The following is a 16,140-nucleotide window of genomic DNA, read 5'->3' on the forward strand; positions in this document are numbered from 1 at the left end:
TAGCAAATGTCTTGAAAGGATGCTCTGAGGGGGGGTATTTGCTATTGTAGGCAGCAGTAGACAAATCTTTCCATTCTGCCACAAAAAAGCCTTGGGTAGTGGGGGTTTGTGTGCCTCACACCGGATTTGCATACACTTCCCAGGAAGCTCAAGGTAAGCAAAATTTAGGGCTTCAGGTGCCAGATTCATATGCCTGAGGTCGAGATGTCTGAGCTGACCTTGATGCAAACGGGGGATTTTTGTTCTGACCGGTAGATTTCTGTGTTGACATACTGACATTTCCAGTATCATCATACACCAAGATTGTCTTTTTCAAGTCGATGCCACCAGAACGACGGTCATAAAAGTTCCTCATGCCTCATTTTTCTGACAACATATATGATCAAAAGCTGTGAAGCAAAAGCATAATGACCATTTCATTCAAAGTGCACTGCCCATAGACCGTGGGTACCGGGAGACAACGTGGGTACCGGGAGACAACGTCCGGGCATTTTGCTCAGTGATGATTAGCTCGGTTGTGGGTAGGGTCGATTTCAGAAACTACTTGTGAAGTACATAGGGTTTCATCTCCGGCTCGTGACCTTGTTGATGTGTCCTGTGGAACAGGTCTATAACATGGTTGCCCACCTAAGAAGGATGCTCTGCTAGAAGCAGAATGACCCTGCCATATATATTCTGAGCTAGTGCTGACAGATCGGGCACGTCCACTCTTGCTTTGGGATGTAATACATGCCACTCATGATAGCTGTCTCTACAAGGACGGTGTTGCCTCAAATGGGAGTTAAAAACTTTTATCAGAAGGACTGTGGTCAGCTCCAGGAAGTTAATATGGTAAACCCTGTATTTTTGTGTCCAGGTTGTGAGATGTGCTTCTCACCCCATGAGTGAGGGGCCCATGGTAATGGTCACCTGCAGCTCAGGGTCCAGAAATGTTTTGTCGTTCCACCACAGGAAAGTGTATGGGGTCCTGGACACTCCCCCTCCCCCCCCGACCACCACCACCACCCCCGGAAGCACGCAGAAATCACCTCTCCTGAAAAAACCCAAAGCAGACCCTGATGACCTCACCAACTACTGCCCAATTTCACTCCTCCCCTTCCCCGCCAAGAAGGTCGCTGAAAAACTAGTGAACACCCGCCTGTCTCACTTCCTAGAGGAAAGCAACACACAACGCCTCCCAGTCTGGGTTCCGCAAGAACCACAGCCCTCATCGCATGCACGGATGATATCAGAACCAGAGTCGACAAAGGCGAGACCATCACACTCATCCTCCTGGACCTCTCCGCTGCCTTCGACACTGTCTGCCATCAAACACTCCGCACACGCCTCCACAACGCAGGTATTCGACACAAGGCCCTAGACTGGCTGACCTTCCTCACCGAAAGAACCCAGAAAGTCCGCCTCCCTCCCTTCCACTCCACAGCCACCAAAATCCCCTGCGGAGTCCCCGGATGGTCCTCCCTCAGCCCCACCCTTTTCAACATTTACATGACCCCGCTCGCTAACATCCTCTGACCACAAGGAATCACCATCATATCCTGCGCAGACGACACCCAGCTCATCATCTCCCTCACCCGAAAACCCACCACCGCCAAAACCAACCTCCACCCTGGACTCCTGGACACCGCAACATGGATGACAGCTAACCACCTCAAGCTCAACTCCAACAAAACTGAAGTCATCATTTTTGGCCCCAACAAAACCATATGGGATGACTCCTGGTGGCCCACCTCCCTAGGCCCCCCCCCAACACCCTCAAACCACGCACGTAACCTCGGCATCATCCTGGACCCCTCCCTCTCCATGACCCAGCAAATCAACGCCATCACCTCCTCCTGCTTCAACACACTCTGCATACTGCAAAAAACCTTCAAATGGATACTCATAGAGACCAGAAAGACCATCACCCACGCACTCATCAGCAGCAGGCTAAACTACGGTAACACCCTCTATGCCGGCACCACACTCAAACTCAAACGCAAACTCCAGAGGATCCAGAACACAGCCACCCGCCTCATCCTGGACCTCCCACGCCATGAACACATCTCCCCCACACCTCAGGTCCCTTCACTGGCTTCCGATCGACAAGAGGATCACCTTCAAAATCCTCATCCACACACACAAATCCCTCCACAACGCAGGACCAACCTACCTCAACGAAAGAGTGAACTTCCACACTCCCACTCGCCACCTCTGCTCCGCCGACCTCGCTTTTGCCACAGTCCCCCGCATCCAACCCACCACCACCGAGGTAGCTCCTTCTCCTACCTCACCCCTAAGGCCTGGAACTCCCTCACCATCAACCTCTGCAAGACTCAGAACCTCCTGCTCTTCAGAAAGAACCTCAAGACGTGGCTGTTCGAACAGTAATCCACCTCTCCCTCTCTCCCTCCCACCCCAGCGTCTTGAAACCCTCACGGGTGAGTAGCGCGCTCTATAAATTGTTTGATTGATTGATTGACCCACACCCATTGACTCCCTGCTTGATAACATTAGCATGTTAGACACTCCTGCAGTTGACGCGTGTAGCCATCATCCCAACTGTCACAGTCTCAAGAAAAGCTTGAATCTGCGGTCTATAGAGATGGGATTCTGAGGGACTGACTATGGTCTAGTTTGTCTAACAGGGACACTGCTGCCCCAGTTTGTGTTATTCTGTTTCTGCTGCTGAGCTTTAACAGCCAATGGTCCAGATAAGGGAAAACATGATTGCATTGATGCGCAAATGTGTAACTACTTTCACAAAGACATTTGTTAAATAACATTGGTGCTGTTGTGATTCCGAAAGGCCGTGTGATTTCCTGTGCACCATCCCATGTGAAGTCCTGCATGGAGATCATTTTGAAATGAGCCAACAGGACATACTGATTTAGTGGCCAGCGGTCTAGGCTGAGCCGTGGAGTTGCATTCTTTTGGAGAAGAGAAAGTACAGGGAGCAGACTCCTTGGGACCCATCAGCGTGTGGGCACCAGCTGAAAGTCATGTGGTAAGGAGTGCCTGTAATTCCTCCTGCAATAGCCTTAACTTATTGTGTGGTGACAAGTGGAACTCTAGGCAGCAACCCTGCTATACCGCAGAGGGGACCCACTTGCTCTGAGGACATTTCATTACATTGCAAAAGGAGCAACCTTAATCTCCCCGAAGGATGTAGTGTGATAATTAGGGATGATTGGAGAGTCGCTGTTTGGAGGTAAACGGATCCTTACCAGAGCCCCATCTTCCCTTCCATCTGCTGTTTCCACAGCAGTCACCGCTGATGAAGGATCTGTGTCCTTGGCTTTCTTCAAAGGCCTGGTATGCTAATACCCCTGCATTTGTGTAGACACCCTGGCATCTCTTCTTGCCTACTATTCGTAAAAGGCAGTCCAGGGTGTTTTGGTCTGCAGATAACCTAAGGCCCCTGCAGTGTCCTTGAGCATACTGTAGACTTGAGGCCAATAGAGATGCCACTCATGAGGTGCTGTGCAAACTCAGGACTGAAACCAGATACTCCAAGCCACGTGTGATGTTGAATTATATACTGGTATTTATTTCCCTGGAAGTGCTGTCGGCGAAGGCCAGAGCACACAGAATATTAGTGGTAACTATTTTCCTCTCTGCGACAATTTCTTATCTCTATCTCAGATATCCCTCAGAGAGATGCTTGAACAACTCTAACTGCTTACTAGCGATAAGTCTTATCTAGAGAGTGGTTCAACAGAGTTAGTGACCCTACAACCAAGTCAACCCTCCTACTCTCCTTGTTTAGACGAGGGGCATCATCTGTTACCTTGGCTGGGGCTCTTTTCCTTGCTATGTGCCCATGATGTACACAGGGTTGTTTGGAACAGTCTTTTTTTTTTTTTTAAAAGCCCCAGTTTGACTACTCTTACCTTGACTGGGTCTTTGACTCTTTCAGTACTGCACTTGGTCAGGCTTTTTGGTTTTAGAGAGGGTCGTTGCTAAGTAACCCAACAATATGATGCCCAACCTTGAAAAAAGCAAAGGAAAAACAGCAATCACCAGCATCAAGACTGTTTGCCTCGTGTTGAAATGCATACAGATCGACCCCAGGTCTTCATCCTCGTGTGGGTCTATGTGATAATCCTCTAAAGGATCACCCAGTCTCCTGGTGGCAGAGGGTCATGGAATGGGTTATTTGGGTGGTGAGGGTTGCTCTGATCCGAACTAGTGTGGTCTCAAGGAAGTGATCGCTGTGGTGAAGGAGGAGGAGGAGGAGGTGGTGGTGGTGGTGGTGGTGCGACTGGGTCCTGGGGAATGAACTGTGCTGATGGACTAGTGGCCTTGTCCCTACTCTTCTTGGGGATTTGGAGAGGTTTGTAGCTCATTTTCTGCACGTATCTTTGGTGTGTGAATCTCTTCCTTTAGGGCTGATCTAATAGAGGAATGGATGAAAATGTTTTGCTATCTAACATCAGATACCTCTGGGAGCTTGATGGTGAGGGGCAATTTGCTTGAGTACGATTTCTCTGTCCAGGCCTGTCTCAAGGCCCATTTCAAGACTGGCTTTGGTGCAGATTTTGAATATAAGAGTGGTTTCACAGGGGTATCTAGCCGGTGTAGATGGATGCAGAGGCTCTCTGCCCTTTGCAGAATGCTTTACTGGATCCAAATGAGTATATCAAGGGTTGAGAGATCAAGGGATCAGAACCCATAAATGGAGGTTGGGTACTCCTTTGGCTTGCCTCAGGGCTCGAAGCCCAACTCCCTAACAAACTGGATCTCCAACTGCGCTGACAACCTTGCTCCCCTCAAACGCACGCATCGACAGACCAACACCAAAAAACCTCTCTGGTTCTCTGACACCCTCAAAGAATCAAAGAAAACTTGTCGTGCCCTTGAGAAGGCCTGGCGCAAGGACCACACCGCTGACAACATGACCGCCCTCAAGAACGCTACACGCGAACACCACCACCTGATCCGCACTGCCAAAAGGAACTTTTTCACCGACAGACTAGACAAAAACAGCCACAACAGCAGAGAACTCTTCAGCATCGTCAAAGAGTTCTCCAACCCCAGCGCCAGCGCCGTCACGCCCTCACAGGATTTGTGCGAATCCCTCGCCACTTTCTTCCATCGCAAGATCAGCGACCTCCACGACAGCTTCGGACACCAGACCCAACCATACACCACTGAACCCGCTTCCCCGGACATCACCCTCAACAACTGGACCCACATCAACACGGAAGAAACCAAATCCATCATGAACTCTATCCACTCCGGCGCCCCTTCGGACCCCTGCCCGCACTTCATCTTTAACAAAGCCGACGACATCATCGCCCCGCACCTCCAGACCGTCATCAACTCTTCTTTTTCTTCTGCTACCTTCCCCGAATGCTGGAAGCACGCTGAAGTCAACGCCCTACTAAAGAAACCTACGGCTGACCCAAGCGACCTGAAAAACTTCCGCCCCATCTCTCTTCTACCTTTCCCAGCCAAGGTAATAGAAAAGACCGTCAACAAACAGCTGACCACCTTCCTGGAAGACAACAACCTGCTCGACCCTTCACAAACCGGATTCCGAACCAACCACAGCACGGAAACCGCCCTCATCTCAGTCACAGACGACATCAGAACCCTGATGGACAACGGTGAAACAGTCGCCCTCATTCTCCTCGACCTCTCGGCTGCCTTTGACACCGTCTGTCACCGCACCCTAATCACCCGCCTACGCTCCACCGGGATCCAAGGCCAGGCCCTGGACTGGATCGCCTCCTTCCTCGCTAACCGCTCCCAAAGAGTTTACCTCCCTCCGTTTCGCTCAGAACCCACCAAGATCATCTGCGGCGTACCTCAAGGCTCATCGCTCAGCCCGACACTCTTCAATGTCTACATGAGCCCCCTCGCCGACATCGTACGCAAGCACGACATCATCATCACCTCCTACGCCGACGACACCCAACTTGTACTCTCCCTCACCAAGGACCCCGCCAGCGCCAAGACCAACCTACAAGAGGGTATGAAGGACGTCGCAGATTGGATGAGGCTCAGCCGCCTAAAGCTGAACTCTGAAAAAACGGAAGTCCTCATCCTCGGCAACACCCCGTCCGCCTGGGACGACTCCTGGTGGCCCACGGCCCTCGGCACCGCACCGACCCCCGCAGACCACGCCCGCAACCTCGGCTTCATCTTGGACCCTCTTCTCACCATGACCAAGCAAGTCAACACCGTGTCCTCTGCCTGCTTCCTCACTCTCAGCATGCTCCGCAAGATCTTCTGCTGGATCCCCGCCGACACCAGAAAAACCGTGACCCACGCCCTTGTCACGAGTCGCCTGGACTACGGCAACACCCTCTACGCCGGGACCACCGCCAAACTCCAAAACCGCCTGCAACGCATCCAAAACGCCTCGGCCCGCCTCATCCTCGACGTACCCCGCAACAGCCACATCTCCGCACACCTGAGACACCTGCATTGGCTCCCAGTCAGCAAAAGGATCACCTTCCGTCTTCTCACCCACGCACACAAAGCCCTCCACAACAAGGGACCGGAATACCTCAACAGACGCCTCAGCTTCTACGTCCCCACCCGCCCCCTCCGCTCCGCTGGCCTCGCACTTGCTGCCGTCCCTCGCACCCGCCGCTCCACGGCGGGTGGGAGATCTTTCTCCTTCCTGGCGGCCAAGACCTGGAACTCCCTCCCCACCAGCCTCAGAACCACCCAGGACCACTCCGCTTTCCGGAGACTCCTAAAGACTTGGCTGTTCGAGCAGCGATAACCCCCCCTTTCCCCCCTAGCGCCTTGAGACCCGCACGGGTGAGTAGCGCGCTTTATAAATGTTAATGATTTGATTTGATTTGAGGAGAGGTACTTTGCCTTAAAGCATGAGTGTTTTGACAGTGATCCCACGCAGGCTGATCCTCGAGTGACATTCAAAGTTTAGAGGCCCAGGAGTTGTTTTTGTCCTAGGGCCCTAGGATGTGCTGTAATGAGTTTCTCCGCCTCGCCTTCTGATGTGCCGGAGTATGTAACTTTGGCGCTTCAATCTCCCTGCACCGGGTGGATACACAACAGCTCCAGTTTGTCGTACTCCGCACCCTTGAGGTCACCAGGACAGAAAAGTTCTGATTTGTCAGGTTGGTCTTAAAGATGCATTCTTTGAAGGGCTTAATAGTATACTCTGTGACAGCGAATATATATATATTTTTTAATTTTTAATCTTGAAGACCTTGCGAGCTGATCAGTCTTCTCTTGCTCCAGAGACAGGCAGAAATTACAGACCCTGATCAGGGCATGAATATCTATTATCGCATTTAGGACAAAACTGGAGAGGTTTTTCCCCGTAACACACTCCCCTGAAAAGTCAACAAAAACAATGTGCAAGCGTGTTCACCCAGTACTAGTTGGCAGGAGCATGCGAACCATGTGTATCTACAGCAACACGTTCTACAAACACTATCCTTTTACATTTTAAAGGTTTAAAAACCTGATTTTCTGACCTACCAGATCTCATTTTGTCTATGCAAAACAAGGTGAAGCTGTAACAAAGCTTACTGCATCACTTATCAAACTCCCAACCTCTCCACATTGCTTTTATTTTGCGGACAGAATCTTTGACCCAAACACAAAGATTTGCCCTCATCATTCATCAACTCATCAAAAAAACATGAAAGGTGGTTTAACACCTTTTCCCCAGGCCTCTTTCCACCAGCTCATCAGATTTCGACCATACAGCATTTCGGTCTGAGATCAATGGCCCACGGGTGCCTTCTGACCCAACTGGTGAGGTTCCTAAAGACGACAGACAGTCCTGGCTGGGACTGGCCAGGGGCATCTTGGTGGACAATAAGGAACAGCAAGCACTCTGGAGAATGAGGAGCTGCACCTCCCGGAGTATAATGCTGCTGCCATAGCCAAGTGACACACAGTGAAGGCTCGGTTGACAGAAGTGCATGGAAGAATCAACAGATGGAGAGCTTCTGCTTAGGAGCCATGGTGATCTGCAGCTCCACTCATATGGACAAAACATGAGCTAAAGCATAAACTGCACGATGAGAGATTTTACTATGTGCTACCGTAACTATAACATCTGGACTCACCTGCCAGTAATCTTGAACTCCAATACTGAGATACTGTTATCCACTGCTAAGGATATGTGCTCTGTCCTCTAAAACATTTTGACATTGCTTAGAACCGGATTTGCACATTTAACTTTCCAACAAGGCTATAGTATATGGTACAGAAATACAGCCACAGCATGGAAAGTTCAATGCCACTTGTGGACTGCAGCACCAACAGCCGAACACTTGCCTCCACTACAGTGGCTATAAAAACATAGCTCTAGGCCTACCCTGTGTAGCAAGATACCAGCAGCTTGAACCCTGCTGCACAGACTTGTCAAAATCCTCCTCCAGACAGGCAGTAAAAACTGATATTCATTATTAAATGTCACCTCCTCAGCGCACAAGGTAGGGTGCGTAATGTATCAGAGCGGAACATGAGTGACATTAGAACGACAATTTGCCCCAGTGACTAGGCCCAAAAGTGACATGGTCATGGATCAGGCTGTAGCTGTCACATACGAAAAAAAAACCTCAAAGTGTAGAATATACAAGTTAATCTATAACTTTCCACAAGTACCAGCTACAAACTCCATTCAAAACCTTATTGTTATATTGCATAATAAGCCAATATCATACTACAATTGGATCTTTATATACTGGCAATGTAACTTTTAAAAAGTTATCTATACCCGGTCTGAAACTGCTGGAAACTAATTTGCATTAGCTCTCAAGCAACTTCCCAGCCCATGTTTAGCCTGAATAAGATGTGAAATCTGCTCCCAGAGCAGAGACAATGGCCTGGGAGTGGGGAGGTGTCTTTCTCCCCTTGCAGAAAAACAAGCTAGGGTGGGCCCAGGAACTTAATTAACTTCAAAGGGGCTTGCCCTGTCACAAGCACATGTTAGGTGACACTTTGAAAGGCCCCCAGCTTTAGTCCCTTAGGATGAGCTTCATCTAGCGCAACGGTACTCAAAGTACGGCCCGCGGGCCGCCAGCGGCCCCACGGACCTAGCTTGGCGGCCCGCGAGACGCACACCAAACGGCACATCATAATGGCAGCAGTATGTAAACATAGAAGAGGGCCGCGGGAGCATGCTCCCACAGCCCTCCTCTATGTTTACATACAGCGGCCATCGTTTATGGCGTTGCCCTGACGATCCTGGAAGCCAAAGCCCCATAAAAGTCAGCGCTTGCAGCTAACTTTTATGGGGCTTTGGTCGTCTGCTTCCTGTCACCGGCTCCACGTCTGCTGCCCGCCTGCCTGCCTGCCTGCCTGCTGTTCCACATTTGTGGCATCTTTACAGTGCTTTGAGTCAGGTAAGGATCTTTGGTTATTTATTTATTTGTTTTTAATGTAGTGTGTGTTACTGGGGTAGGCGTGAGAGCAGATTGCGCTGTGTGTGTGCGCTGTGTGTGTGTGTTACTGGGGTAGGGGTGAGAGCAGATGGCGCTGTGTGTGCGCGCGCTGTGTGTGTTACTGGGGTAGGGGTGAGAGCAGATGGCGCTGTATGTGTGCGCGCTGTGTGTGTTACTGGGGTAGGTGTGAGAGCAGATGGCGCTGTGTGTGCGCGCTGTGTGTGTTACTGGGGTAGGGGTGAGAGCAGATGGCGCTGTGTGTGCGCGCTGTGTGTGTGTGTGTGTGTTACTGGGGTGGGGTGAGAGCAGATGGCGCTGTGTGCAGATGGCACAGTGTGTGTTACTGGGGTAGGGGTGAGAGCAGATGGCGCTGTGTGCAGATGGCGCTGTGTGTGTTACTGGGTAGGGGTGGGAGCAGATGGCGCTGTGTGCAGATGGCGCAGTGTGTGTTACTGGGGTAGGGGTGAGAGCAGATGGCGCTGTGTCCAGATGGCGCTGTGTGTGTTAACGGGGGCAGGGGTGGGAGCAGATGGCGCTGTGTGCAGATGGCGCAGTGTGTGTTACTGGGGTAGGGGTGAGAGCAGATGGCGCTGTGTGTTACTGGGGTAGGGGTGAGAGCAGATGGCGCTGTGTGCAGATGGCGCTGTGTGTGTTACTGGGGAAGGGGTGGGAGCAGATGGCGCTGTGTGCAGATGGCGCAGTGTGTGTTACTGGGGTAGGGGTGAGAGCAGATGGCGCTGTGTGTGTTACTGGGGTAGGGGTGAGAGCAGATGGCGCTGTGTGTGCGCGCTGTGTGTGTTACTGGGGTAGGGGTGAGAGCAGATGGCGCTGTATGTGTGCGCGCTGTGTGTGTTACTGGGGTAGGGGTGAGAGCAGATGGCGCTGTATGTGTGCGCGCTGTGTGTGTTACTGGGGTAGGGGTGAGAGCAGATGGCGCTGTATGTGTGCGCGCTGTGTGTGTTACTGGGGTAGGGGCATTGTTTTGAAAAAGGGGGTGGGGTGGTTGTTCCCCCTCTAAGCCCCGCCCCCTCTAAGCCCCGCCCCCTCTAAGCCCCGCCCCCTCTAAGCCCCGCCCCCTCTAAGCCCCGCCCCCCGCTGTCACTTCAGTGCGGCCCTCGGCCGCAAACCATACTGCAATTTTGGCCCCCGAGAAAAAGTTTGTGAGTACCCATGATCTAGCGAGTCAGCTGCACAATATGACCATATTCTGGAAGGTGGAAAATTGTCCCCTATTTGCACAATCGCAGGTGGACTCTCTAGGTTCACATTTCTCCTACCTCCTGGATAACACATTCTGCTGGGATCTAAGATGAACCAGATTCAGCGTCTTCTGCTGCGAGCGTGTCCAAGCCTGATGGCATCTCAAACATCTGACTGCCATTGGAAAAAGTAACCGAAGCAATCCAGTGGCTATCTGTCGACAAGGTACCAGGCCCTGATGGGATCCCTCTAGACCAGTGGTTCCCAAACTTTTGACTTCTGTGGACCACCACTTTATTATTACTGGAACCCAGGGATCCCCACTGGATCATTATTGGAATCCGGGGACCCCTCTAACCTCCCTCAACCCAACGGAGTCATTACTGAAAGCTGGGGAACTAATCTGTGAATATTATTTCATTTTCTGAGTAGTCGCGAATCCCCTGAGGAGGCTTTGCGGACCCCCCAAGGGTCCCCGGACCAAAGGTTGGGAACCAATACTCTAGACCTTTACGCTTCTGATCCAGTTCTATGGGCCCCTTTGTTGGTCCAAACTACGAACGTTCCTGTAAAAGAGGCAATCCCTTTATCACAGTAACTCCACTGTTACCAGCCTATTTTCTTAATTGACTCTGTGGGACATCCACACGTCCTTTATGAACCTCACCTCATCATTTGAGTGTGTTAACCGAGCAATACTGTGGAATATATTATTGTCCCTTGACATTTTTTCAGAGATTTGCACTCCAATAGGTCTGTAGTGATGAGATACCTTGCGGGCTGTTCTTCCTCCGAGGCGTTGCTATCAAATGCGGCAGCAGGGAGGCTTGCTTTTTTGTTCACATTGTGTATTAATACCTTTGAATCAGCTCTTCTTTCAAATAATATTGATTTTCCTCGGGTGGGAAGCTGCGTGGTTACAGCATTATTATATGCAGACAACTCGTTGCTGTTATCTAGAACTGCCACTGGGCTCTAAAGCCAGATTGTTAATTGTGTTACCTTATGGTGTCATTGGAATTGAAGACTTAATTTACAGTTTAATGTGATGGTGGCTGGCCCAAGATCTACCAGGTCTTTTAACTTTTATGGACAAGGCAGAGAAATCGAAGGTTGAATCCCTTTCTTGGGCGTTTTGTCTGATGCTGCAGAGACTTGTTCCCCTTTGAAGTCTAAGTCTATCCCTTCCTACCTAAGCCACCAGGAGCTAGGCTTGTACTTGTACGTACTTGTCTGACCAAATACCTCTATCTTTTATTAAGGCGGCCAGCAGAGTGGCTGAAACAAGAAGTAGGAATGAACCACACTCTATTGGGTTGTCTGGGGCTGGAGAGGGCTCTCTCTATCCCATGCAGAAGCACATCAAGACCACACCTGCAACTTTGGGGCATCTGGAACCTTTTAATGCCCCTGAGAAGATCATAGAAAGTGATGCAGGCTGGGTGAAAAAGCTAATATGGCTGTGAGACAATCTGAAAGGGAGACCTCAGAATCAATTAAGCCAATGATATGGGGTATATCCTCCGTAAAACTACTCCGCTAGTTGCACCATACCTTAATATTTTTTTTTATTAACAGGGACCATAGATTTCTGCTAACTAGATTCCAAATGAACATGTTACACTGACTTCTGGCAGAGCCTAAAGGGTGGAATCACGTTAAAAATCCAGGTCCTTGTGGCTGCGACAATGCATCTCCAGTCGCTTCAACTCTCAATCAGACTTCAGGAATGTTGTTTATATACAAGTGTGGAGACAAAGCACATAGTTGCCCTTAGATGCTCCTTGTCAAAAAAAATCTCATCAGGTCGTTGAAAAAAGCATTGGCAAAGCCAATAGACTGCGCGTACGTGAAATCTACAGGCTTTTTCAATCACAGAATTAAGTCTTGGTTGGTGCAGCGGAGAAAAATGACTTTCGAGTGCTATGAAGTCACAGCCTGTGAAATAATTCACTGTGAATATGTAATTCATTGTTTTAAACTTGCAGTACACAGTATAATATAGACTGCTACAAAATGCGCAAAACAATTAAGATAAAATGGTGCTTCCAAATGATAAATTGTAGTAATACCCAGAGTGAACGTAATGGATTTATTATTATTTTTAATATATTACTGTCCATTCAACACCGCCAGGTGTAGTAAGCGCGTTCTAAATACATTTACAATTAAAAGCATACACTTCATAGCCCAGTTGCTAACTCTTTGCTCTACCATTCAAAAACAAGAAATCTTTGGCATCACAAAGCTTTGAGTGATTAGGTCAGTTAAAGCCAGTACGGCTCTAAAGCCTTTGCAGATTAACATGTAACGCACATCTTCAGCAGAGGAATTTAAACTGTGGGAATTACCCGTCCCGGGGTGGCAGTCTTTTTTTACAACCAGTGGCCTAAGGGTAGCTGAATGTGTCTGTGTGTAAAGTTACTGATGCTCTTGTGAAGCGCTCCAGGACCCTTGGATGGTGTTCGCGCAATATAAAAGTTGAGAAACAAAATGACAAGCAGGCTCTGGTGAGGGGTCCTGCTGCGAAGGAGCGGATCAGTGTAATGGCAATGCTACCTTCCTGGCAAGCAGTTGCCTTTAATAAAAATTTTACATTTCTTTGGCTTACATGTTGACAACGAACAGCCCGCTGAGTTATCTGCTCTCTGGGAGCAGACTGCGCTTGCTCAATGTCCCTCAGGGCACCACTCCCTCCTTGCCCTGCAGTAACCTTTGCTCAGAGGTTGGTAGACAGCTGAATATGTCCAATCAATACAGTTTTTGATTTTTGTTTTCCTGAAGACTGTACAAGAGACTTAACTCAAGCAAATCCGAAGGCCCAAGATTCCCTCACCTGACACACATGTCCGCTTCATAGTTCTTGCCATAGAGGATTCCCAGCAGAGATGGGTTCTTGTTGCCTCTGAAGTTCAAGGTCACGTCATATACAGCAGAGACTGTCGAGACAGACAAGGGTTAGTGAGCCAAGAGGTCCTGCTGATAGCAAGACTGAAGGTTGGCTGTAGAACACAAACCTCAATACATATTTCAAAAGGACATGGACAATCCAAACAAGAAACACAGATAGACCCCCATTTAAAAAAAAAAAATGGTTTACTTTTATGCTTCAAGGTCTTTTTATTAAGATTCCAACATAATACATGGTCAACATTCAAGGAGAAGAAAAGAAAACCACTTCAATCTCGATCCCACCCACCCACCTCTTAACTCCATCCCTCCGCCCCAGGCTCCTGCCATATAGATGTTTTTGCCAGTGCCACGCAGCAGCAGACCTCTCCACATCTATCTCACTTTCTTATAGAGCTCCTTTTCACTGCCATCTTTAACCAGCCCCCATTGCAGCTTCGGAACCCAGGCTGTCGCCAGAGTTTGCAAAGATTGCAGTCTGACTACCGCATGCATCTCTTGTCCTGGGGCCAGCAAATGTTCGAACAGTGGATTTAAACCCATGGCAGAGACAGTCCCAGTGAAACCAAAGACCCCAGAAAACAAATAATCAAAACGGCCTCGTCTCTAACCCTGATTTTTTTTCCATTTCATTCAAAAAAATCTAGCTGCTTATGTGTGCAAATATTGTCCCCATTTGAAAGTTGTTTGATGCAACACAGAAGGGGTCACTTTCAGTTTCAAGTTCGGCATTTCCTTTCTACGCATTTGCAGAGCCGGGCCATGAGAATGTGTTTTTCTTGAAGGCAGCCACAAATGAAGACTTCCGCAAAGGCTTTCTTTTATGAAGTAACAAACTGACCTCAGGCACACCCCACTTGCCTCACTTCTTGTTGTCGGAGTCTCAGGGCTCTTCCAAACACACTCTAGACTAGCTGAGAAAGATTCACATTGTGAGGTGTGATGCCTTTCACAACCGACTGAAGATCCTCCTGTCCTGCTTAAGGCCACTTCATCATTCTGATCTTTGTGGCCCTGTCAGTTTGACAAATCTCACCACTCCGAGATCCAAGTAAACAGAAGACCAAATAGTGTGTCTTGGACACTGAAAAAATATTTTGCATTTTCTCCACTTATGTCTTCACTCACTTTAGAGACTCTCACTCAAGTCCCAGTAATGCCACGTCATTGATTGTGGATCTGATACTGTACACTTCCAGTTTATTTAAATAATCACAACGGTAGCTTCTACTTTATGCATTGTTGTATACCTCTTCGAGATGGATATTTTGTCAGGAAACTGTCCTTAGCTGAAAGAGGAAAAAGGACAGTGATTTCTTACTGCGTCCTTGGAGTTATGCTTGCATGAGTAAATGGGTGCTAGCAATCTGAAACCTGTCTAAACATCCCTTTCAGGTTAAAGATAAGGGGGTCTGCTCCGAACTTGCATAATCCGTGCTCACTGTATTACTGGAACCAAGAGACACCTGACTGGCGAACCCCAATACTGGCAAAACAATTCTTGTGTTGCTTGTGTTCCTATTCAGGGGGCACCTAGCCTGGCAGTACGGGCTGGACGGTTCCCATTGGGAGCAGGGTGAAGACTGATCTGCATATTGTATTATAAAATATTTTATATAGCGCTTACTACCCCTGATGAGGCGTCTTCAGTTTTTATACCTCTCCTCCCTTAGTATTTCTAGGGCGCACACGGGGGCCTGTCTACTCGCAACGCACACCTGTTGCTTACAAGTCCAATCCAAAAACAATGCTTTCAGTAGAAGCACAGAAGCATTAGCCGTTTGTTACTTTATCTTTACTAGGTCAATATGCAGAAATCTTCAAAGCCACAGCCTTCATGACTATTTAGCAGAATGCAAAATTATCATATTATATTAACTTCATAAAATTCAGCACACAATCATGGACCGTGTTGACATGCATCAAAGCCTGTATTGCACGCCGTACTGTCGGGCACGCAACAGCAGGCCTGTGCAACACCGTAAGTATTTATTCATTTGGCTCCAAGCCGATCCGAACATGGCCCATCTTTTGGGTCTGCTCCAACAAGGGATTGCCATTGGGAGCTGGCATATGAGGACTGTAACAGCATGCTGTCTTCAGGTCGCTACACCTGTAACAGTGGTATAGTCTATCACGAGACAGCTGCGACAGGCACTGCTTTCTAGACTTAATATTGACCATCTACAGACGTAGGTCAAGGCATGATAGGATTTTTCAGTGTTAAGAATAAGAATTGTAGATTGGTAGAAATGAGGTAATTCGGTCTAAGATGGTGAAACTACGCTTTGCATTGTCTCTACAAGGTAGCTGTGAGGTGTGTCCATTTGTGTTGTAGTCGGCTCGGCATAGACCTCGGTGGTAAAATGTCCTGTCGGTCTTGCCCTACTAGTCTAGGCCCGTCCTGTCGTACGCTGATCAACATAGGTCCTGTGGGGCTGCAATCCAACAAGAGGTTTGTACAAGCCCACGTTAGGAAAAAGACTTGCACGGCCTTATTACAGGCTGGGTCTGACTGGCTCACCCTGTTAAGTTTAGTTTAGTAGATTTATAAAGCGGGGAGTTACCCAAGGGCATCCCAGCGCTAACAGCAGGAGCTACGTACGGAAGGAAGAGGAGTGAGTTAGTCGCAGAAAAGAATGGTTTTAAGTTTTTTTCCTGAAGAGTCGCT

General features: G+C 48.9%; 1 protein-coding gene across 3 annotated transcripts in view; it reads right to left on the reverse strand.

The window, feature by feature from the left end:
* The window catches only part of AGPAT3 (1-acylglycerol-3-phosphate O-acyltransferase 3), a 296,303-nt gene that overhangs the window by 79,123 nt on the left and 201,040 nt on the right, over positions 1 to 16,140 (reverse strand). For all 3 annotated transcript variants that reach the window (XM_069202940.1, XM_069202941.1, XM_069202942.1), the window contains one exon: positions 13,396 to 13,498. In XM_069202940.1, coding sequence (XP_069059041.1) covers positions 13,396 to 13,498 — 103 coding nt within the window. The remainder of the gene's footprint in view (positions 1 to 13,395; positions 13,499 to 16,140) is intronic.

Source organism: Pleurodeles waltl, chromosome 8 (genome assembly GCF_031143425.1).
Source record: "Pleurodeles waltl isolate 20211129_DDA chromosome 8, aPleWal1.hap1.20221129, whole genome shotgun sequence".
In the NCBI taxonomy this organism is placed as follows: domain Eukaryota; kingdom Metazoa; phylum Chordata; class Amphibia; order Caudata; family Salamandridae; genus Pleurodeles; species Pleurodeles waltl.